Source organism: Piliocolobus tephrosceles, chromosome 13 (genome assembly GCF_002776525.5).
Source record: "Piliocolobus tephrosceles isolate RC106 chromosome 13, ASM277652v3, whole genome shotgun sequence".
NCBI lineage: Eukaryota > Metazoa > Chordata > Mammalia > Primates > Cercopithecidae > Piliocolobus > Piliocolobus tephrosceles.
In genome coordinates this window covers 113004126-113029569 of record NC_045446.1, presented here as the reverse complement: position 1 = coordinate 113029569, position 25444 = coordinate 113004126, and the positions used below count along the sequence as shown (strand labels likewise).

The following is a 25444-nucleotide window of genomic DNA, read 5'->3' as shown; positions in this document are numbered from 1 at the left end:
AGATTTCATGAGACTTATTCATTATCCTGAGAACAGCACAGGAAAAACTTGCCCTCATGATTCAATTACCTCCCACCAGGTCCCTCCCACAACATGTGGGAATTCAAGATGAGATCGAATTTCATGGGGACACAGCCAAACCATATCATCCCCAATTTGCTTTCCACCATGAATGGAAGCTTCCTGAGGTCAAAAGCAGATACTGGCACCGTGCTTCTTATGCAGCCAGCAGAATCATGAGCCAAATAAACCTCTTTTCTTTATAAGTTACCCAGTCTCAGTTATTACTTTATAGCAACACAAACAGATCAATATACCCTCTAATAATTGGGTTAACATGATAAAATTATATTTTCCTCTTTCCTACTATCCAAAACTTTACAATTAACTAGCTATTTTATTAAATACAATATGCTGACTTTTTTCTTTTTTTCTTTTGAGACAGAGTCTCGCTCAGCCACCCAGGTTGGAGTGCAGTGGCACTATCTTGGCTCACTGCAACCAGTGTATCCCAGTTTAAACAATTCTCCCATCTCAGCTTCCCAAGTAGCTAGGATAACAGGCACCCACCATCATGCCTGTCTAATTTTTGTATTTTACTAGAGACTGGTTTTCGCCATGTTGGCCAGGCTGGTCTTCAACTCCTGACCTCAGGTTATCTGCCTGCCACAGCCTCCCAAAGTGCTAGGATTATAGGGGTGAGCCATCGCACCCGGCCGCGTTGACTTTTATGGCATAGAAAATGATTTCTTGTGCTCACTTCAGCGCACAAGCACAACATTTTTTTAAATAATTCCTTTTAAGACAACAAGCTTGAAGACTCTTGGAGAGTCTCAAAAATGTGTCACTAAACTAACCATCCATTACCTTTCTGTATTTTCCTAATTGCTGGGGCAAATATTGCAAGGGTTACCATCCCCAAACTGGGTGCCCATCTCCCCCCAAAGAAAATTATTTTTCTATGGCTGCAAAAAGGAGGGTAAAAACCACATAGGTTGCTTATCGTTTTTCTTGTCATCTCCCTCAGCTCCATCATTTCCTGGATAAACTCGCCTACCAGAAGCAGCAAGACTGAAAATCTCTGTGGTCAGATTGTGGAGGGAAGAGGCACCAGGCTGGGTGGGGGAACAGGCTTGACCACAGTGATGTGCTGAGAGGTAGAGACCTTAGAAAGAATGAGGCTGCTGCAGGGACGTAATAGGTCTGTTAGAAATTGGTCGAGATTTCAGGTCAGAGGCCTGAGTTTCAGCTCTGACCCCGCGCTGCCTCTGTGACGTGCCTGGTCATCTACAGATCAGCATTGGACAACCGGAGGCTCATCCCAGCTTGAGGACGTACAGAGGACACAGAAGGGCTTCACACCCTCTGACTACCCAGTGTGTCAGGGCCTCAAAGGAAAAACCCATGGTTTTCTTTATCCTTCCCTTCCACAAAGGGACCAAAGGCACAGCCACATTTTCCTAGTGAGAATTTCAAGCTATATGACAATATCGGAAAGGAAAATCCAGACATGTGGTCTGAAAACAGAAGAGGATATTTGAAAACAGGAGTGTGTTTAGGAGGCTGCTGCCTATGGTGGCAGGGAGTGGCTGGCTACTGCCCGACATCTCCACACCAGCTGAGGCATCACCATCCTGCTTCCCTTCTCCCACTGGAAAACCCACATTCGATTTTCTGTTCTGAGTCCCTGAGAGAACCAAAACAAGTTTCCTCTGAGAGGACACTTCCTTCCAGGCTCCAGAGTCACAGGAGAAGAGCTCACAGATTCCCACCCACCAAGACAACGAGAAGCTGTGTCCCTCCTCACACCAGGCACAACAGCCCCTTGGCAAGTCACATACCCATATGTGCTACGGAGGAAAGAATCCCAAGGGGGCAAATGCCTCAGGAAAAACCCTCAGGTTTCATCAAGCTCTTGTACACACAGCAACCCAGCAACCACCTCCGGGCTCTCCGGGCCAGCCTTGGCTCCAGGTCTAAACACCTGCTTCAGGGCCAGCAGTTTGTCCACTGGGGTCAGGAAAAAAATTCCCCACTGGCAGCTTAGCCATTCAGACTCCTTAACTTCTGCGTTACCCTAGAAGCAATCACCAGTGACCAGCACAGCAACTGGAGGATATATAATACCTGGGAGAAACGCACCAACTAGGACAGAATGATCACCTGTGCATCTGCCTCATCTTCATCCCAGCCCCTTGCCTCATGTGTAATTGGCACCCTATGAGTGCATAACCACCAAGGACATTTTCAAAATACCAACTCCCACAGAGGAAGCTGGTCAGTATGAAATCAGCCCACAGGGCTCCATCTCCACCGTCTCAGTTTCCACAAATTGTTTTAATCTAGAAACCACATCTACAGCCAAGGGCTAGCTGCTTCTCACGGAGGAGTCCACCTAGACCATCGGCAGCATGATCCTCACACCTGTCTGCTTCCCACAACCCTCACACACATCTCGTCGACTGCCCACGTTCCCACCTTCCTTCAGAACCTCCCCCTCCACATCTGCACGTTCTCACGCGGGGGAGGGCTGACTGCTTGCAGGCCCTGGGGGGATAGGAGCTGTAATGAGCTCAGGCTTTGGAATCAGGACACACTTCAAATCCCAGCCTTGGCTTCTGTTGGACCAGGAGAGTGTTAATCTCTGAACTTCGGGTTCCTCAGCTGTAAAACCTGCCTGGGGGGACCGAGACATTGTTGTGAGGATTAGATGTGATAATGTACTTAAGGCTGCTTGGCAGAAAACTTGGCGCAGAGTAAGACCAGTCCCTGCCCTCAAGGAATTATGAATCTGGTCGAAGTTTTTGCCAGTTAACCCTATCCAGCACCGAGCATGCACTTAATCCACTGACCAATCATAGGTCTCCTTTGCATTTGTTCTTCGCTTTGTGTTAAGAAGGACGTGAGTTTTCTCTCTTCCACACTTCCTGTGCTTCTCATAGGTAGCAGGGCACACACAGGGTGCAGAAGCTACACCAACGGTGACGGGCTGAAGGGGAGAGCATTCGGATGCACAAAATCACCCTGCTCCCCTGCAAACGGAGCTGAAACCCGAAACAAGTCTCCCTCCAAAGGTCAGAGGAAGGAGATGAAGAAGCAAGATAAATATACCAATGCTATATATTCATTACAGGCAAACCACACACCAGTTAGGCTGGCACCAGAGAGATGACCTAGCCTAGCAGGCTGGGTACAATCAGTGAGCGGCACTACCAGTGGTCAGATATGGAGCTAAGTGGAAACCCTGAGCTGCTGGTCTGCTAGACTGTGAGCAATCATGATGGGGGTAGTAGGCATGTTACGTAGAAGAAGGGACATAACAGCCAGGAGAATAAAAGGTAGTAACAGTGAAGGTATCCTGGGCAGAGACACAGAGTGGTGCTTCTGCATCCCCTAGAAAGAGCCTGCAGTTGGCCACCACCCAACTCACTCACCTGTCATCAGTTTTCCCTTCCCCCTCCAGAGAATGATGACAAGAGGACATCCTGGGAGATGTGGCTTCATCCAATTTCTGACTTTTCTGAACCTAGCGATTCAGAGAGGGGTTCCAATCCTCAGTTTGGGTTCTGAACAATCACCGCAACCAGTTTTGGGCAAGGGAGTTAGACAGACATGTGAGTATTAATGCGAAGAGCCTGCCCCGTCAACTGCAGACTACACTATTCCCTGAGCTCAGAGGGCAACATGGCCAGCAAAAAAACTGTGCTGTCTTATGTTCAATGGTAGTTAAGATGATACTTTGCAGTTAGATCACTGAAAGAAAAGAGCAAGACTCCAGGCCTCACCTTCTCACGCTTCCTTCCCGCTACACAGAACAGCAGAACATAGTTGCCTCAAGTACCACTTTGAGAGTGTCTCTCCCAAGCTCCAGAAACTACAGTAGCTCCCCACTGAATTGACTCCACTTTGCCTAGGAAGCACTCTGCATATAGGATCTCAATACCTGTTTGATGACTGAGTGATTCATTGAAATTCAAACTCTTTGGCATAAATCACCTTCGGTCTGTCAGCCTCACCACCTTCATTTTTCCACATTCCTCAACAAGATCATATTTGGTCATCCATTTCCATCTTCAAGCCAATACATCCAAACTGCTTTCACCTATAGGCATTTGTTACCCCTTCAAAACTCAGCTCTCTATAGGTCAGTGGTTGTCTAGGGCTGGGGAAATGGGATGGAGAGGGTGAAGGTGCTAGCTAAAAAGTATGAGTTTCAGCCAGGCACAGTGGCTCATTCCTGTAATCCCAGCACTCTGGGAGGCCAAGGTGGGCAGATCACGAAGTCAGGAGTTCAAGACCAGCCCGGCCAACATGGTGAAACCCCATCTCTACTAAAAATACAAAAATTAGCCGGGCTTGGTGGCACGCTTCTGTAATCCCAGCTACTCAGGAGGCTGAGGCAGGAGAATCACTTGAACCCAGGAGGCAGAGGCTGCAGTGAGCAGAGATTGAGCCACTGCACTCCAGCCTGGGTGACAGAGTGAGACTCTGTTTCAAAAAAAAAAAAAAAGTATGAGTTTCTTTGTGGGGCAACAAAAGTTTTTTGAAACCGACTGTGGTGATGGTTGTACATAGCTGTGAATATACTAAAAACCATTGAATTATACTTTAAATAGGTGAATTGTATATTATATAAATTATATCCCAATAAAGCTATTTTTAAAAATTCAGCTCTGTACTCATCTCCTTTCAGAAATTTTCCCACACTCATAAATAAAAAGAATTTCACTTTAAACAACAGAGAAAAAGGAATCATTATTAATTCATCAACAAACATCTGCAGATCTACAGGTCACTGTGAGAGGTCAGGTACAGTGCTGTGAAGATACAAGGACGAACACGATTGGTCTTGGAGTATTCCAGTGAATATTGGAAAATTAGTAAGCCATGCTACCTTTACCATTTTTTCCACTTCTTCCTTCCTAGGGTTTAAGGAGAAGAAAAGGGTCTCCTAATCCTCTTCACGTTTTCAACTTTGTGCAGGGAAAATCTGCAAACTTGAGCTTCGAGTCAGTGACAAGTAAAAAAAAAAAAAAAAAAAAGCAAAAAAAAGAAAAGAAAACTAAACAAATAATGAAAAAACAAAAATTAAAAGAAATCCACAAGCTGTGGTCCTCTCGGCCACTTAACTTCTACCACATCAGACTGAATTTCATAGCAAGCCTGAAAGGTGTTTTTCTCTGTTTTGGAGAGGTAGATTTGGGGTGGGGGATGTGGAAACGTCATGCTGGGCCTGGTATGCTAATCCTCCCTAATCCAGGCCAGAGCAGAGCCATTTTCCAACCATCATTTCCAAATCCTGAATCGTGTGAGCAGGCTCAGGTGCTGCTCCAGGACACGTGAGTATGTAACCTCATACTTTTAAGCAAACATCCATTCCATGTGAGAGACTCACAGAGTAATGAAATAAGCCTTCACCCTTGAACAGCAAGAGGAAGCTGGCAACACATTTTCACATGCACTACTCTTCAGACTTCCCATTAATCCACAGATATCCTCTTCTGCAAATGAAAAAGGTGAAACTCATAGGGGTAAAGTGAAATGCTCAAGCTAATCTCCATAGCTAATCGATGATAGAACTTAAATGTATAGCTGTCTTCTGACATTAAGTCCAATGTTCCCTGCACTCCATTGCCTCTACATGCCAATTCCATTTTTTTTTTTTTTTTTTTTTGGAAACGGAGTCTTGCTCTGTCACCCAAGCTGGAGTGCAGAGGCATGATCTCAGCTCACTGAAACCTTTGCCTTTGCCCACTGAGTTCAAGCAATTCTCCTGCCTCAGCCTCCTGAGTAGCTGGGACTACAGGCGCGCACTACCATGTCCAGCTAATTTTTGTATTTTTAGTAGCAACAGGGTTTTGCCATGTTGGCTAGGCTGGTCTCGAATTCCTGGACTCAAATGATCTGCCTCCTCAGCCTCCCAAAGTGCTGGGATTACAGGCATGAGCTACCACACCCTACCACCAGTTCCTTCTCAGGCCACTTGGTGGTATCTACAAGCACTTATTCACTTGATTGCTTCTTTTCTTGGAAAGAAGTCTTTCATCTTCAAGGCCTAAAAATGATGGGGCTTTGTTTTACACATAATCCAAATAGATTCCAACAGAAGGCAGTACCACAGTAGCTAAGAGGAGATGTGAGTCACACAAATTTGAATTTGAATCCAGAGTCTGCCTTTTCAGATACATATGTCCTTGTTTGTTTTGGTTTGGTTTTTTGTTATTTTGGAAATGGAGTCTTGCTCTGCCACCCAGGCTGGAGTGCACTCGCGAGATCTCCGCTCACTGCAACCTCCGCCTCCCAAGTTCAAGCAATTCTCCTGCCTCAGCCTCCCGAGTAGCTGGGACTACAGGCATCCACCACCACACCCGGCTAATTTTTGTATTTTTAGTAGCGACAGTGTTTCACCGTGTTGCCCAAGTTGGTCGCGAACTCCTGAGGCCCGCCTCAGCCTCCCAAAGTGCTAGAATTACAAATGTGAGCCAGTGCGCCCGGCCAATACACAAGTTCTTCTAATCCAAAAAGTCACCACTTAAAATAACTGCCTGAACTACATCTAGTGAAAATCCTGCCAAATTTTAAGGATATGTCCCCAAATCCGACAAAAATAAAGGTTCTACTACACACATAGACAACTCTTGAAACCACGAATACCTTCCTAAATCTAACCAAATCTACAGTCATCCCCATCCCAGCCAGCAATGCAAGACTTTTTTTCTTCACACACACACACACACACACACACACATATATATATATAACATTTTAAGAGCTGGGGGTGGGGGTCTCACCATGTTTTCCAGGCTGAAGTGCAGCGGTTATGCACAGGTACCATTATAGCCTATTAAAGCCTTGAACTCTTGGGCTCATGTGATCCTCACACCACAACCCAAGTAGCTGGGAATACAGGCCATGCCATTGCACACGGCTCTTTTTACCATATTTTGTCCTCAGTATATATGACAGAATGTCAAGATCAAAAGAAGGTCTCTTTTAGTTTCTTTTACATTTGAGGGAAAAGCCGATAAGCCATGACAAACTACTTTATTTATTTATTTATTTATTTAAGACGAAGTTTCGCTCTTCTTGCCCAGGCTGGAGTGCAATGGCATGATCTTGGCCCACTGCAACCTCCACCTCCCGGATTCAAGCAATTCTCCTGCCTTGGCCTCCCGAGTAGCTGGGATTGCAGGCACCCGCTACCACACCTGGCTAGTTTTTTGTATTTTTAGTAGAGACGGGTTTCACCATGTTGGCCAAGCTGGTCTCAAACTCCTCACCTCAGGTGACCCTCCCACCTCACCTCAGGTGACCCTGCCACCTCACCTCCCAAACTGCTGGGATTACAAGCACGAGCCACCGCCCCCGGCCTGACAAACTACTTTAGTTCAAGGTTAGCTCCCACCAAGTTTGCCCCATTTCCCTCTGCTCTGTGAAAAGGGTAGCAGGATGAAGTACCAAACAGAAGGAACTTCTATCCCCAGGGTCCACAAAAATCCATGGAACAAAGCTCTATATCTGCACCTGCAGAGGGAACCATGCTCAGTTATTGTAAACAGAAAAGAGAAACTCTGGAAGGCCCAAAACGCCCATCTTCTGCATAACCAATCCTACTCCTCAGTCCCCAACCCACAAAGACACATGGCTCATCCTGTTTCTCCTGCCACTCTTCATATTGTCCTCCTCAGCCAGTCTTATGCACCCAACCTCATTCTTTTCCTGCTGTTTTCTACTACCCATCTGTATTTGTCATGGTGTCGGCCTCTTCCTTCAAGAAGTCTGCCTCTACTTCTCCAGAACTCTCTCTTTTCTAGTACACAGCACAGTATGTTTTTCAATGGCTCCCACAGGTCTTCTTCTTTTTTTTTGAGATAGAGTTTCACTCTGTGGTCTAGGCTGGAGTGCAGTGGCATGATCTCAGCTCACTGCAGCCCCTGTACCCAGGTTCAAGTGATTCTCTTGCCTCAGCCTCCCAGGTAGTTGGGATTACAGGAGCCTGCCACTATGCCCAGCAAATTTTTGTACTTTTAATAGAGACAGGGTTTCACCATGTTGGCCAGGGTGGTCTCGAACTCCTGACCTCAAGTGATCCACACGCCTCGGCCTCCCACAGTGATGGGATTACAGGAGTGAACCACTGTGCCAAGGTGTTCATTTCTTATACAAGTGTCCTCTCATTTTCCTTCTCACCATCTACAACCCCTTACTCTACCTATCCTTCCCCCACACCCTCCTCAACATCCCTACTATTAGCTGTTACTAGACTCAGCTCATAGAAATATTCAGTAAGTATTTACTGAACTGAAATCAATGTAATTGAACAGATTTGGAGAAGGAATTCCAGGGAAAGTGATCCAGTCGCTTCGCACAAGAACACAAATCCATTAAGAGACAGGGCCCTAGACTCTCAGAGTAAATATGTAGGATTTGTGGTACCAATGAACAAGTGAGGACTCCCTGCCCTCCACCAGGCAAGGGGCTTGCCTCAGACACAACTCCCTAGAGCAGCAGTCCTGACCAGAGCTGTGTAGAGCTGCTCTATGGCGCCCTGCACCAATTCTCTACGTGAAGGAAGCTCAAACTTCTCCCATTACCCAGATGCCACATTGACCTAGGCAAAAAAGTAGCTGGTACAAACTACAGTCTTGTAGGTATCCATGTCTAAAGACTCTGATAGGGTAGGAAATGTGACTCACTCAATGTCAATATTTCACTTCCACACAAGTGAGCCAGTTAAGGCAAGCCAGTGTGGCCAAACATAAAATAAGATGGAAACGGAGTTTAGAAATATAAACCACTTAACTTCTTCCCTGGCCTTTTGCTATCTCCATCTGTAGAAAGGGAGCCATAGTAATACCTACCTCAGAGAGTTTGCATAGGGATGGAATCTGGAAGTACGTGAAGTACTCAACATAGTGGCCCGCACATGGTAAGGGCTCGATAACTATTAGCTGCTGTTATTATTATTATTTATTTCGCTGTGGGGATCAAGGGAAATGGAATGCAGCGTGAGGCCCCACGTAAACGTGTCGTGCAACATGAAGCCCCTCACCTGGGCCGGGGAGCGCGTGGCACGTGTGGAAACTGAAAGCCACCACCATCCCTGGGACCAGGCGCAGCGCCCGCCAGAAGCGCCTCTGGTGACGGGCTCCTACTCTCCCCCAGGACGTTTCCCCCAGGATGCCCCGAGGCCCTGGACGGCTCTGGAGAGGACGGGAGGGAAGGGAAGGAGACGGGTAGAACAGAGACGTACCTGCTTTCACTGCACTCCTTCCGCTCCCTCACCCTCAGCCACTTGCGGAGGAGGAAGCGTTTTCGGCGCGGGGACGCGCTGGGTGTGGAGCAGTTGGACCACGGGGTGTCTTCGTCGCTGGAGGGCGTGATCTCTATGGACGGCAGCTGCAGGAACTCTTTGCCGGGGGCCAAGACGCCGGGTAGGTCCCGGGCCAGCCCGGCCTCTAGGCTCTGCTCCTGTACGTTCTTCATGCGGCGCATCTTGAAGCGCCGGCGGCGAAGCGTGGGGGTCGACGAACTGGACCAGACCGGGCTGCCCTCAGGCGCGCGCTGCGGCTCGGGCACCTGCAGGGCGGGCAGCGGCCGGTTCTCCATCATGTTGGCGGCCGGCATGGGGGCCGTCGCCTCTGCGCTCGCCCTGCGCCCTCCGCCAGCGGCCTCGTTCGCGTCTCCCGTTGGCTGCTCCCCACCCTCGGCCTGCGGCACACTCCCCTCTCCAGGGGCCGGAGGACCAAGTTCCTTTGCCGGAGCACAGAGAGGAAGGGACGCGAGGAGACGCGGCGTGGCGCGCCGTCTCCCAGAGTCTAACTTTTCGGAGCGCGAGTCCTCCGGGCCGTCAGCCGCCGGCGAGGCCACCCGGGCGGGGCAGGAGCTGCCTGCCAGCCACCCGGTCGCCCTCCTGGGGCTCCCCTCGCGCGCCCACTTGTTTTTCTTCCGCTGCGCTCCCTCGTTTGCTGCGTCTTTGCCTTAGCGGGACTCGGCAGCCCGGGGCCCCAGGGGGCGGTGCAGCAAACTCTCAGCGGTTTGCGTTCAGCAGACCAGGTTGGGGAGCCGGCTTGGCGCTGCAGGGAGGTAGAGAGCAGGAGGAAGAGGCAGTGGTAGGAGGGAAAGGGGAAGAAAGAGAGAGAGAGAGGAAGCGAGACACTGGATAAAAACAAAAAAGGAGGAGGAGGAGCGGGGGCTGGGGGACTATCCTGAATGGACTAGCACTGGCAGCGACGGCTAGCGTAACAGTACACGGATTCCCCCGGGGAGGGACTCTACCTCCAAGTAAAGGCTGCTCCAATCAGCCTGGTGAAACAGGATCACAAACCAAACTTTCTCAGGGCAACGATTGGCCAGGCAGCTCCCATTAGTCAAACTCGGCTATTTCCTTGGGGGTGGGGGGTGCAGAGAAAGGGGAATCAATGAATTCAGCCCTCACTCTCTCAGGCCACCCATGATACAGGGTTGAAGGAAAATGAGGAGACTTTTCAACTAGCTCTTGTCTCCTAAGAAAGGCGCTTTGAATTGTTTGGGGGTGTGGGTAGTGGCACTGCAGGCCGGAGTATAGTCAGAGGAGGAAAGCAAGGTTGCTGGAGGCTGCTTCCAAAATGACAAGCTGAGAAGAGAGGACGGTTCTCCTGTGGCGGCGTGAGCTGAGGACACCAGACATGACACACCAAGGAAAGACAGACAATAGGGTCTGAGAGACAAAGGACACAGGACCAGTAAGGAAAATGGGGGCTGAGCCCTGTACGTGAGCCAGCTGCCAGTGCTATAGCTGCCTCCTGAGCAAAGAATGAAATGAGGAGTGGGTGAGCACCGGCAAAGCAATGCCTCCAACAGAGCCCCAGGGAGTTGAGTGTAACCCCCCCCCCCCTGCATTCCTGAGGGCTGATTCAGTTCTGCTCCAGTCTGCCGTGGACTGGGTCACAGAGTCGAGTATGTCCCCATGTCATGGAACCTAGGAAGTCTGGGTCAGTCCTGGTAGCATCCCAAGATGTGCTGAACCACACTCACTCTCTAGACCCAGGCCCTAAGAGATCATCAACCCTAGAACTGATCTGTCCTATTGAGGTGCTCTCTGTGGGCACTGAGTCTAACCCAGCCCAGCTCCTAGAGCAAGGCTGTAGCACCTATTCTCCTCCTTCATCCCTAGCCCAATGCATTTGTCTCTTGGGTCAGTAACTGTTTTGTTTTGTTTTGTTTTTAAGAGACAAAGTCTCACTCTGTTGCCCAGGCTGGAGTGCCGTAGTGCAGTCATGGCTCACTGCAACCTTGAATTCCTGGGCTCCAGCTGTCCTCCCACCTGAGCCTCCTAAGCAGCTGGGAGTACAGGTGCACACCACCACACCCAGCTAAGTTTCATTTATTTTTGTAGATATGAGGTCTTGCTATTTGCACAGGCTGGTCTCAAACTCCTGGCCTCAAGTGATCTGCCCACCTTGGCCTCCCAAAGTGCTAAGATTACAGGCATGAGCCACCATACCCAGCCTGGTCAGTAACTTTCAAAGAGATCATGAGAAGCACCCAAGAACATACCATGAAATCCACAATCTGATCCACCCCTCTTTTCTGCCGCTCTCAGAGTCCAGTTTCCATCTGGGAGCCAATGCCCAGCTTCCGTGCCAGGACAAAAGTCACATTTCATAAGGGTCCTAAAGCTGAGGAAAATTCACACCCCTAAAGACCACAAGAATTCACTGCAAGTAAATACATCCCTGCAGTTCAGCAAGACATCAAGGGCTGACAGCTGGCTATGGGTCTACCAAGCTCTGCAATGACACTTGTCAAGTATGGAAAAGCTCAAGGCATCCTGACATTACACAACCTTTGAGAGGCTGGGAAACTGAGGGAAATATGTCTTCCTCCGGGAGAGAGATGCTGCGGCTGAAAAGCCAACGCCAGGCCCACCCATAAATGACTCCCTGGAATGTCGGCCCCGTTTCTGAAATCCAGCCACTGGCCCTCTCAGGAGTGATTTGGTATCACTCTATTTTAACTCCCGGACATATCACAGAAAGCAGAAACCCCTTCCCATCAGGTGTCAGACCTGGCAAGGAGCAGGTCATCTCTTCCGGCTCCAGGGATGCTGAGGAGGCTGCGCTGTAATTCCAAACTTCCGGATCCGGAGCTAAGCCAAGTTCCACAGAGTTTGTTCACTCCCTTGTACTTCCTCCAAGGACAAGTGTTTTGCAGGGGATCTGATAACTTCCCAGTTCGAGGAATCTGCGTATTGGGTGGGCTCTTGACATAGAAGATGAGGGTCTCAGGCGCTTATGCGAAGAAAGGAAGCCAGGACACTACCATTCGCTTTGAGGCCAAAAAAACAAAAGAATGGTGCACAAGACAGGGGCAAGAAGATTCTATGGGCAACTTGGGAAGAGAGAGAAACAACAAGGGGGGAAGCTTTAAGTTTGTTCTGGGCACTCTGAATTTAAGTGTATACCTCTCACAAGGAAGAAAAGCCACCAGCTCTCTCTTCCCAAACACTTCAGCCACTTTTCCCACCCACAGTAGATTCTGAACCTGAAATCCTATGAGATTTAATTTAAGCCTTGGGCACAGCAGTGGCTAAGAGTGATTATTTACATTTCACCTGGCCTGAGAGAAAACCTCCAAACAGGAATCTAAAATGTCTCGCTTGGGAAGCAGATACACAGAACTCTTAGCCTGAACACTGTCCTTACTCACTGGCACCTGCAGTCCCTTCTTTTTTTCAAGCCATAACCTTTTTGACCATTAAAACTCTGTTCAAAACACATCCCCCAGCCCTTTCCAGCTGTTTCTGTTGCCCCTGGCTCTGGTAAGTAAGATAATAAATGAGGCACTGCTTTGAAATACAAAATACCCTACAGCTGTGAGCCATCATTACCATTAAGACTATAAGCTCCTTGAGGAAAGAATCAAGTTTCTCCTTCCTTTAATTCTCTCCAGTATCCTGTGCTTTTTATGTGTTTGATGACCTCTACACTTTTGGAAAGAGCTTTCATACACCACACTGTATCTTCCCAGCGGCCTTTACAATTGATGAAAGTGGGACAGAGAGATTCAGTAGTTTATCCAAGGGCACAGATAAATGACGATGGCTAATCAATGACAAAGCCAGAACTGGAACTCACGCCTTCTGAAGCCAGTTTAGAGGCCTCCAAAAGTGTAGAGAAACAATTTCTCAAAGTAGCTGGATGCCAACGTCAGAACCAAAGAGTTTCCACACCCTGCATCAGAATCTCAGCAATTGCATTTGCTCCCCAAGTCTCCCCACTCCCATATTTCTTCTCTCCAATATTTGGCTCTCAGCAACCCCACAGTTCTCTGTGAAACTGACCTCACCTTTGCCCCCATTCCCCGCTTCCCCAGACAGGTGGTAGCCAGAACAACCCAGCCTCCCCTCTCCCACCTGCAGCCAGGCCTCTGACTTTAAATGAAAGGAGGTCATATTACCAAGCAACTGTTGTTTATTCTCAGCTGCAAAGGCTCCCTTTTCCTACAGATACAAGACACCCAACACCTGTCTATTACTTCTGGAGACTCATAAACTATTATTATTATTCAATTTCCAGGAGAAAATTTAAGTGAAACATAGTAGCTTCCAGGCTAGATTTCTCCTGGGTGCACATCCAAGTAAATGTGAACTGGAAGGCGCAGGCACCCCGGACACATTATTGCACCTGCTCCAGGATGCCAAGGCAAGGAACTCCCAAGGACACAGGAACGTCTCCCCACAACACTGTTGTTGCAAGAAAGACAGTCCCCACTCTCAACGCTGGGACACAGAGTCTCTCCCTGACACAACATTCAGAATGGCCAATCCCAACGGTTGGCCCATTATGAGGGAAAGAAGCAGGCAGTGGGCATAGAAGAAGTGGAATTTGCAGCTGGCAGGAAACCTGGAAATACGGACAGAAACGTGGACAATGCTGAGAGCAATGTTAACTGTCTTCAAACACAAAACGAAGGATGGTCAGATTTCACTCTGCAACTCTCATTTTGCTGCTGAGCAAGAGGAAATGCATTTCTGTAGAGTGCAGCGTGGGGGATTTGGGATAGATGATAAACATTTACCGAGGGGAAGGCTGTTTAAGGACTGGCATGGATGACTAAGGCTGGGTAGAGAATGGCCTTCTCTGTAGATCTTTTAAAGGTAACTGGAGCCTAGTTAGAGGTGGTGGCAGGAAAGAGATGATCTCTTAAAGGCCCAGCCCACCCTACTACTGTGGGTCTCTAAGACCCAGATGGTTTCTTTTTAAAGTAGAAGCAATTCACTTACACTGAAAATAAAGTCTGTTTGAGCTGACCTGTTACTGGCTCAATGGCATTTTGATCACGGGATGCTAAACCCTCCCTGAGACCTACAAACAGCTTTAATATCTTGCACTGATGAACTAGAAATACAGGGATCAATTACCAGGCTGGTACTGAAGCAAGGAAGTGAGGGCTCAGGGATGAAGACAGGAGAAAGAATTGGAGGGAATAACTTAAACTCTTCCCCATGGTATCTCCTTCTGTTTCTTTCACGAGTCCTCCCTTCATTTCCCCAGGGAGGGGCTCGCTACTTTAAGAAGGGTCAGGGGACGCTGCACTGAATTGGTGTAGTTAGAGAAGGAGTGTGGAGGAGGAGGCTGATGCTGGTTAAATACAACCTAAATCAAACCACAGTTGACCAACCACCACATCCAGCTTCTCCTTCCAAGGAAAAAGGGAGAAAATGCTTCAGGACTTTGATGGAGACTCAGTTTTGGAGAACAGAGCCCTGGGCAGTGCTCTCAACCTTGGGGAGTGCACAGGATCAGCTGTTTGCTTCCAACAGCCTTACAGGGGCCAGGGTGAGCAATGACGTCACCTCGGGAGAAGGACTGTCACCAGATAAGCCTCACTGGTGTAACTGCTCATCAAAAGGCTTCGGCGTCAAAGAAGAATGTTTTGCACAACATTTGGCTGCCCTTGTACTTGACACCAAGAATACCAAGGCACAGAAGGACATTATCTCTTGTCCTCTAAATCTTGCAAGAACTTACGTGCAAACCAGGGCTGAAAATGACTCTCTGAGGTTGCCCCATCTGTCCTTGGCTGCCCATCCCAAGGAAAGCAGGTGGCATGTGCTGGAAATTCTGCTCTTGCTTTCCTCAGAAGCATTGCAAAATACCATCAGCCTATACTAACTACCAACAAGTGACTGAGTGTACAGACCCAAAGTCAAGCCACCTGAGTTTTGTACCCGTTTCCATCACTTACTAGCAGTTTTATTGTGGCTAAGTTATTTAACTTCGCTGTAACTCAGTTTCCTCATCTGTAAAATCAAGATAATAAATGGCATCTCCTTGCTGGAGTGATTGTAAGCGTTAGTGCTATGTAGGGCACTTAGAACAGAGTTTGGCACACAGTAAGTGCTCAATAAATGTTAGCCTTTGTTATGTGTAAGTTTCCCTTATGATACCCTTCATAAGAAACAGGACTATTCTTGTTGATTTTCAATGCAGTTTAATTCTACAAGTGGTTGTTAAGCTAGAGCACTGTGTAAGGCTCCCTGTTCAGGAAGCCCTTGGGATACAGCTAGATAAATAAGATACACATGGTGCCTTGGAACACATGATCTGTCAAAGCAGAATTAATTAAGTGCAAAATACAAGTGCACAAGAGGTGTGAGTGGAAAGATTGATAAATTTTAACTAGAGGAAAAGAGGCAGTCTAAGCAGGTCCTATGGAAGAATTGGTATTTAAGTTAATACTTCAAGTAGGAATTTCAATAAAAAAGAATAGGGCATTAGCAGTTTGAATAAAAGCATTGAGGAGTGAAAACTCACAGAGAGGTTTTGAAAATAGGAAAAGATAAGTCAGAGCATAGGGTAGGATATACAAGATTAGGCAATGAGGCTGGACAAACAAGAGGTCAGATTGCAGTGTAGAAGGGTTTGGTTTTGTTTTTCAATTAGAGACAGGGTCTTGCTATGTTGCCCAGGCTTGTCTTGAACTTCTGGTCCAAAGGGATCCTCCTATCTCAGCCTTCCAAAGTGCTGGGATTACAGGTGTGAGCCACCACACCTAGCCTAGTGTTTAATTATAGATTTTATTATTTAGACAAGCGATACTATTCAGATTGGTTTGGGTTTGGTGGTTTTCTTTTCTTTTCTTTTCTTTTTTTTTTTTTTTGGTGTTGAGGGGGCTACATTACTAACCTGTATTTGAGAAGCATCAACTCTGGTGACAGCATGAAATTTGACATTTGAACTGGAGAAAAAAGCAGATAGGAACCATAAAAACCAATTAAGAGATTATCATTCAATCAGCCAATATTTTTAGAATATTGACCATATATACGAATGGCAAATAGTCCAGGTAAAAGATGGAGAAAATCTGAAATAGGGCAGGGGTAAAATGTGGAATGAGAGGAGATAGGCAAGGAAAAGGAGAAACCTCTGGAAGAAAACCAAGAAACAGCAATCACTGGGAAGCCGAGGGGAGAAAGGAGGCATTTATTGCATGGCTACAGTAAGCCAGGCGCTGTGCTGAGTGCTTCACCCACAAAATCCCAGCTGACCCTTGCAACAACTCTGAGAAATAAATATCAAAATTCCTATTTGAAGGTGATGGGAGATTTTACAAGGTGACTTGCCCAAGTTCACACAGCTAGTAGAAGATGAACACAAATTTAAACTAGGGTCTCTTTGCTTTAAAACTGATACTTTTAAAATTATACTACATTTCAAAGAGATAAATGTTACTATATCCTATAATGAAGTCAGGCAGAAGAAAGACAGAGATAATTCCATTAAATTTTGTAATTGGGTCATTGATGACCTTTGAGACAACAATTTCAGTAGAGTGGTCAGAGAAGAAATGAGATTGCTATGGGTTAAAGAGTAGATAGGGAATGAATTAATGGAAGCTGCAAGATTAGACTGCCCTTTCTAGAAATTAGTCAGCAAAAGGAATGAGGGACATCTATTCTCAAATAGTTTTTGCGCATTTACTATGTGTTAAACACCCTTCTAATGCTTAGAGTTACACTGTGAAAAGTTACTTGTGGTTGGAGTGGGAGCAAAAGGAGAGAGAAAGAGAAGAGGAGAGAGGAGAGGAGTGGAAGGGAGAAGAAAGGAGAGGAGAGGGAACGTTTGGAGTTGGGGATAAGGTTTTTTTTTCTTTTAATTTGTGTGTGTGTGTGTTTTATTGTTGGTAGATGTTATGTTTTACAGGAACAAAATGTGACTGTATGATTATGCCGTTTACAATGGAGTTCTGCCTATATCTGCTAAGAAAATTGGAGCTTCGTGGTGTACCTGGTAATCTAGCAAATCAATCAAAAAGTATTTAATCTTCCCAGACTCTAAGCATACCGTAATAGTGAGTGGTGTGAAGTTTCTGAAAGTTTATGAAAAATGATTACTGCTTCCTACAAATATTTTCTGAATGCCTATCAAAGATGACTCTGGCCTCAGTTGCTTCAAATCTGGGGGAAGGGAGGAAGGAGAAGAAAACCAATCCAAGAACTACAATTTAGTACATTCACTTCAAGAGAAATGTGTACCGAATGCAGTGTGAAAACAGGGAGAAGAATCCTGATCCAGAGAGAATTTCACAGAGAAGACAGTACTTAGTCAAGGTTTGAAGGTGAGCAGAGGCGCTTTCCATGCAGAACAAGGGGGCCATATTTCCAGCAGAAGACCCACATGTGCAGAGGCATTGAGGCATAAAAGAAAGCATGGTTTGATCGCTTCTTGGCCTTTTGGCTGAGGTCAAGTGTAGGAAGCACGGTGTGTTATTGGGATTACAAAAATAACAGTTTGAAGCATAATGAATGTAATGAAAAAGTTTTAAAAACCTAGAAAACAGTTGCCTGGTTTGTTCTGATGGGACAGGATGTTTGCCTAACACCAGGGAGATATTAGCCTTTAAATATTATGTCAAGCAAAAAATTGGAATTGCTTTGTTATGACACAGGAAGGAGCTGAAGAAGAGTAGACTCCATGGAGGATTTTCATTGGTGGCCCATGTAACCCAGCTCTGGACAACCATTCCTACTGTACCCTGACAGGTTTATCTTTCTGCAAACAATGCATCTTGAGGGAGTAACTGTAAACTATTCACCCCTATGCAATTCTGCACTTGGCACGAACTCTTGCCTCAATGAAATTCACACTGTGGGATGTTCTCACTTTTCAGGAATAGTCCGTTTCCTCTACCCTGCTGCACTCCGTCCCAGAGCTGCCCCTAGTGGCAAGCACCCCTGTTGTATCCACCCCCATCCCTCTCCTAGAAATGGAGACTCAGGACCACTGTACTCACATTTTTGCCTCAATCCAGTGACTACATGGCATTTTAAACACTCTGAAATTGAGATTTAGGGATGAGTTACGCTGGGTAATCTACAAAGTCTTTTTGTAGCTTTCAGGGTCTATCGACTGGAAAGGTCTACTTTGCTTCAGGCAATCCTGATGTATGAAAATACAGATTTAAAAAATATCTGAATCTGGCATGATCCTTCATATAATTCAGATCATTTGTTTTACAGAAAATATTTATTAAAATACATTGTTTCTTTACATGTATGAAATTTTAATTCAATGATAAACTTGAATAAGGCACACTCAGATGAGGAAGTCATCTGTTGCATAACTTTGGGTGTCCAAATAGACATGAAACATGTCACCTTTCCCAGGAAAAGAAACAACTTCATTTTCTATGCCGTCAACCACTCCCTGGATGTAAGCAAATACCTCTGGAAGACATATTAATTCTGTCTGACAGTTGGACGTTTTTATAAGCAGTAAAAATATCACCTTCCTTAGGTGACAGAATTATAGACCTGGGAGAAGCATTAGCTATTTCATCCCATGCACATCCTTCTTCTACTCTATCTGACTCAGGTTCATAGATGAGAAACTGAGGCATAGGCAAGATAAATCTTAGACCAACATCACGAAGCTGAAGCTGAAACTGTTTTATGTAAATCAAACATCTTTCAGTCAAGCACTACCTTCATGACTTCTAGTATTATTTTGAACATAATATTTTGACCTCTGAGAATAATTAGAAAACAACCTGCACAGAGGAGTCCTAACAGTCAGTCTGAATTTGTTGGCAAACATTCTGTGTGCATCTAATTCCCTCATAAGCCCACACAGAGCAAGAAGTTAATCAAACACAAATACCTCACTAGAACTAATCCCAACACATGGACGTGTAGATTTGCATAAAAGGTATATAATGGTTACTGGCACTTGGGAAGGCCTTTTTGCTTTACATAAACAGGATACTTGTATGTGGGAAATTCCCCTAATACATTTTACTTGATTGATATACAACTTGGCAAGAACATCACTACTTACTAAAAGTGTGTCTGTAAATAATTAACTTACATGGTCTTGCCCTTTCACCTTAAAGCAAGTATGTGATACCTAGGACTTGAACCACATGAAAAATCTGCTTAGTTAGGTATAGATTAGAAATGTTTCAGTGTCCTAAAAATTTTCAGATTCACCTAAGTTTTCATGAGCAAGACACTATATTTTGTCATTTAAGTCTCATAATAACCCTTTGAGGTGACTGTCATTCCTTCCCATTGCAGTGATGAGGAAACTCCGGCTCAGAGAGATGAAACACTGCAGAGGTCAAGATTTAAACCCAGGTATTCTGAATCCCAAACCAGTGTTTTCTCCACTTCACTGTTGCTCTCTTTTGACTTTCTGTAAAATACACATTCAAACAGGTTCTCCCTGTTATCATTTGTGAAGACATGTAGCTGATTTGCAATTTGGCAAATTAATTAATTTGGAGTTGCAATTTGGCAAACCAATACCCTTTGTTTTCTTATTTAATTCAGTCAGTTTCTATTTGTTCTCTAAGTTTCCTTGGGAGTTTGTATTGAATTATAAATATTAAAGAGAAAAAAACACACTATCCCAAATATTTAGCAGAACTCACTTGCAATAAATTATTATATTAGCAATACATTCTCTTCATGGCATGTTCAGGCCACATAATCAGTTTCTCATTTGCCTTTAATAATGTAGGTATATCTCTAATTTATAATTTTTACCCAAATGTCTCTAATATCTCTTACCTATTAAGAAGTCTACCTATAGATCCGAGATGAATCATCAGGGTTCGGTAAGTCCTGGTGCTTCCTGGCTCCTATTACCAAGTACTGCAGACTCAAGGCTCCAAGCCGGCACTTTGGACCACAGAGGAGAAAACTGCGGAGTCCAAGCCTCCACTATGTTCATTTGCTTAAAATGAGGTTTGCCATCCTCTGTTGAAATAGTAGCTTAGTAAACAATAAAAGACCTTTAAAAGTAGCCTTTCTGTGATCTTAAGATCTAATTTAGCTTCCACGGGTAGATCTAACTTGTTTCCAGAATGTAGTCAGGCAATGGTTTAAATCTTACTAGCCAGAGCAAAGTCTTCCTTTTTGAAGGCTTGTTCACATGATCATTCCGTGCAAGTTTGCTACCTATGCAGGACCTTGGACCTTGGAACAAGGACACTGGGTTCCATTCCCACCATAATAAAATCTCCCCAGCTTAACTCAAAGAACAGCCAGTCAGCACTCATTGGCCCCATATGTCCTTCAGGCAGAGACCCACTAGGGTACTGAAAATCTAGTCTACTGCTTTGATTTCTTTTTCTTGCTCCCTCGCTCTCTTCTCTTTCTCTCTCTCATTTACACACACACACACACACACACACTCTTAGAAATTCCCCTACTCCCTTCTTGCAACAGACAGTTTTTTGTTTTGTTTTGTTTTGTTTTGTTTGTTGTTGTTTTAAGAGACCGGGTCTCTATCACCCAGGCTGGAGTGGAGTAGCACAATCATAGTTTACTGCAACCTCAAACTTCTGGCCTGAAGCAATCCTCCTGCCTCAACTGACCAAGCAGCTTGGACTAGAGACATGTGCCACCACACCCGGCTAATTTTTATTATTTTTTGTAGAGACAGGTTCTGGCTATGTTGCCCAGGCTGGTCTTGAACTCCTGGTCCCAAGCAATCCTTCAGCCTTGGCCTCCCAAAGTGCTGGCAGTACAGGCATGAACCATGCCCAGCAGATGCTGTAAATCCAAAAATAAATGATGAGTTCCCTTCTGTGGGGGTGGTAAAGCCCAGAGTGAACCTATTGGGGACAGTATCACTATGAGTTTGAGACCAGATAACCTCTATGGTCACTTGCAAGTCTAAGATTCTAGAGCATTCCACAGTTCCCAGATTCTATATATAGCAAGTCCTTGTCTACTCTTGCTCTTCAAGTTGTCCTTTTATGATGTATTTTCTTTCTGTTCTCCTTTGAAAGTGTCCTCAATATTCATTTATTAATCAATCTTCACTAGCATAAAAAAACCTCAAAGCAGTTTACCCGTACCTCTTTCCAACACATCATTTCCCATCTTGTATCACAATTAGCGATGTGCATTTTCCACCCACCCTCAGACTGTGGCTGCCATCCGCAGAGGATTTATGTCCCATTCATTATTGGTGTCTGTTACCGAGCTCACTGCTCCAGACTGAGCACTTACATTTATGCTCGGTAAATGTCTATGAATGAAAAAATGATGGTGGAGGGACAGGGGAGGATAAGGAACAGGGCCGGGAGGTTTGAAGAGGCACCAAGTGCAATTATTTCCCAGCCTGGAAGTCCCTAGAAATTGCTCTTCTGCCACAATGCCCTTCTGGAGAGAAGGAAACTGAAGAATATCATCTGCTTCAGCTCTGCCATTTTCCTAGGGGCAGCTCTGACTGTGGTCACAATGTTCCTTAGATTATCATATCACACTAAGCCAACACCACAGAGGAGGTCTCGGGAGAAGTAACCTGGGACACTAATGCCTTTTGCCCAGAACATTCACTCCTGATTAACCAAAGTTCAGGTTTTTTTAGGTAAGGGTGTTTGGACTATGAATCGTTGAGGAGCAATTAAAGGAAGGAATAAGAATGTATTTGGAAAAAACAGCTTATCTATCGACTCTTAAGAAAATACCCTGAATCGGAGTTCATTCAATCCTCTTTCTCCTACTGGTAAGGTCCCCAGCTTAACCATCCCTGAGAGAGGGGATTTCATCCTACTCTCTTTCAGAGATCTCCAGATAGGCAACTCTTCCAACTCCCCTTGGGACACCCTGACAGACTTGTGTTCTGGTGCTACCCAGCCCTCCAGAAAAATAACCGTCCTCTTCCACGGTTTTCTGTTTGAAGGATGTCTGCCAGTCCTGATTTGAAGGCTGACATTAAGCCATCATTTTACTTCCCCAAAATATCTGTTTATTCCATTTGAGTTTCAAAGTAGAAAAGTACCTTAGAGAAAAAAAACCAGCTTCCACATTTTATATATGAAATAGTTAGGGCATAGTGGTTCATTCCTATAATCCCAGCACTTTGGGAGGCCAAGGTGAGAGGGCTGCTTGAGGACAGGCGTTTGAGACCAGCCTGGGCAACATAGTGAGAGCTAATCTCTACAAAAAACCATTTTAAAAATTAGCCAGGCATAGAAGCATGTGCCTGTAGCCACAGCTACAGGTTGCTCACTGCAAACTCCACCTCCCAGGTTCAAGTGATCTTATAACTCAGCCTCCCGAGTAGCTGGGATTACAGGCGCGCACCACCACACCTGACTAATTTTTATATTTTTCGTACAGACAGGGTTTCCCCATGTTGGCCAGGCTGGTCCCGAACTCCTGACCTCAAGTGACCTGCCCACCTCAGCCTCCCAAAGTGCTGGGATTACAGGCATGGGTCACTGCGCCCAGCCTGTTTGTTTTATTGATACATGATAGATGTGCATATTTTGGGGGTGTGATCATTTACTACATTCATATAATTTGTAAAGATCAATTCTGACGCCAGAGTTTACGTTCTCACATGATTTGCTTGTTCTCCTTCAGCGTGGAGTGATTTCAGACTTTAATGTCAACATCTTCATCCTAAGTTAGTACCTGATTTGATAAGTCATGAATGCATCTGTACTACAAAATGATTGCATGTGCCTGTACAAAATACCATTACACATTCTTTTTTTCCTTTTTCTTTGAAACGGAGTCTCGCTCTGTGACCCAGGCTAGAGTGCAATGGCGCAATCTCAGCTCACCGCAACCTCTGCCTCCCAGATTAAAGTGATTCTCTTGCCTCAGTCCCCTGAGTAGCTGGGATTACAGGCACACGCCACCATGCCAAGCTAATTTTTGTATTTGTAGTAGAGACGGGGTTTCACCATGTTGGGCAGGATGGTCTCGAACTCCTGACCTCGTGATCCACCCATCTCAGCCTCCAGAAGTGCTGGGATTACAGGCTTAAGCCACCATACCCTGGCTACGCATTCTTAATATCCATCACATGACCTGTTTGAGATTAATGTAGCCCTTGCACTTCACTGATAGTTACCTTGTCTTCCATAAGTGAAGTACAAGGGTTCTGGATATAGAAAATCTGAGTTCAAATCCTGGATTCACCACTTATTACCAAGTTCATTCATCTCTCAGTGCCTCAGTTAACCAACGAAAATCAGATTGATAATAACAGTGCCCATCTCAAGGGCTTATTGTGGAAGATAAACAGATAATACACATAAAGCACTTAGCTCAGTCGCTAGCACATAGCACACACTAAAAAAAAAAAAAAAGTCGCCGGGCACGGTGGCTCAAGCCTGTAATCCCAGCACTTTGGGAGGCCGAGACGGGCGGATCACGAGGTCAGGAGATCGAGACCATCCTGGCGAACACGGTGAAACCCCGTCTCTACTAAAAAAATACAAAAAAAAAAAACTAGCCGGGCGAGGTGGCGGGCGCCTGTAGTCCCAGCTACTCGGGAGGCTGAGGCAGGAGAATGGCGTAAACCCGGGAGGCAGAGCTTGCAGTGAGCCGAGATCGCGCCAGTGCACTCCAGCCTGGGCGACAGAGCGAGACTCTGTCTCAAAAAAAAAAAAAAAAAGTCAATGGTTACTTCATTTTTATGTCTGCAATTGCGTGTATAGTCATCACACTTTCATCACTCATGTAATGATATCCATTCAGGCAACAAGTTATGCTGGCTACAGGACATATCACACAGCCACCATAGGACACTATAAAAATCCACCTTTTCTAAACAGTGCCACACAGGCTGCATTTATGAAATCCAGTTACCATTTCAGTAGCTCCCTACTCATACACACAGAAAAAGATGAATAAAGACTGAGGTCAAGTTAATAGCTTAAAATAGAGGTTTATTTATTTTAAGGCCTGTGGAGTAGCAGGGAGTAGAAAATGGTAATAATTGGTACAATTATGATCATTATCCCTATCACATCATTATTATCACTAGTATGAACAGAACTCTTGGGCTGGTCAGCATCTCAGATTTCTGTACTTGCTTTTTCTAAAGGAACTAGAGAATGCTTCATTGCTCCTTTACAACAGGAGTGGTTTTGCCATTCAATTATCATCTCCATCACACTCAATAGAAGTTAAAAGATGGCATTTTGGTCTTCTATTCAAGCAGGGGATCTTTCTACACCTTTCATTACAAGAGAAGCAACTGGTATAGCTAATTCAATGTACTGTAACTAATGCCTTGGAAATGCCCAAAGCACACCAACCCTAATCCACTTTGAAGACTAACTGTATTCAGCATGCTAGGTTTTGTATTAAGCTATACATTATAGTGAAATCAGCCCTAAGGGAAAATCGTCTTTCAACCCAAGCTAAAACCATTTTTATTTATTTCTAAAACTTACAAGAGCCTGATGCAATAGAAAAAATGAAAGAAACCTCAGTAATAAGATACCAATTTAACTGTTGGCTGAGCTACTGCAATGGCAGATATGTGGTTTTTGAACAAAGGTTGTGTGTATGTTCATGATACCTAGAACTCCCAAGATGCATATCGGTCCAAAAAGTAACAGTGACTATATTTTAATAGAAAACACTAATAGCAAGCTGCAAAGTCACCGTTTTGCCTATGAGGCATAATGGCAAAGTTAGTTCATTAACCAGTAGACTAACAGGAGAGCCGCTATTAAATCTTTTTAACACACAAAGAATTGCGGAAAGAAGAAATGAGTCGCTTGGAAAAAAAGTGTCTGAGAACCTAACAACATTATTTACCCTGGCAGAAGAGTAAATGGTCAGAGAATTGCATCCTACCCAGATCAAAGACGTTAATGATAAAAATGATCTTCACCTGACCAAGATCGAAGGCGTCCTGAAGTTCACCAAGAATACAGCGCTCCATCCCAAGACCAAACACCCCCTGGCTGTGCTATGCATTGACTGAAAAGATAGCAATGTCATCATGAGACCAAGACAAGGCTTTGGAATTTCAGATAAATGGGGCCCAAAGAAAAGGCAGCCTTGGCTGGGCGCGGTGGCTCGCACCTGTAATCCCAGCACTTTGGGAGGCTGAGGCGGGCGGATCATGAGGTCAAGAAATCGAGACCATCCTGGCAAACATGGCGAAACCCCATCTCTGCTGAAAATACAAAAATT

General features: G+C 45.4%; 1 protein-coding gene across 4 annotated transcripts in view; it reads right to left on the bottom strand.

The window, feature by feature from the left end:
• GRAMD1B (GRAM domain containing 1B) overlaps positions 1-25444 on the bottom strand; it is a 275856-nt gene that overhangs the window by 193445 nt on the left and 56967 nt on the right. Inside the window, exons 1-2 of one of the 4 annotated variants that reach the window (XM_023208508.2) lie at positions 9254-10147; positions 4734-5003 (exon numbers count right to left, since the gene is read on the bottom strand). The exons of 1 other annotated variant lie outside the window; for it this stretch is intronic. In XM_023208508.2, the coding sequence (XP_023064276.1) occupies positions 4970-5003; positions 9254-9627 (408 nt within the window). In that variant the 5' untranslated portion in view covers positions 9628-10147 and the 3' untranslated portion in view covers positions 4734-4969. Of the gene's footprint in view, positions 1-4733; positions 5004-9253; positions 10148-25444 lie in introns of those variants that run through there. 2 more of the 4 variants (XM_031936709.1, XM_023208504.3) reach the window with 2 other exon arrangements.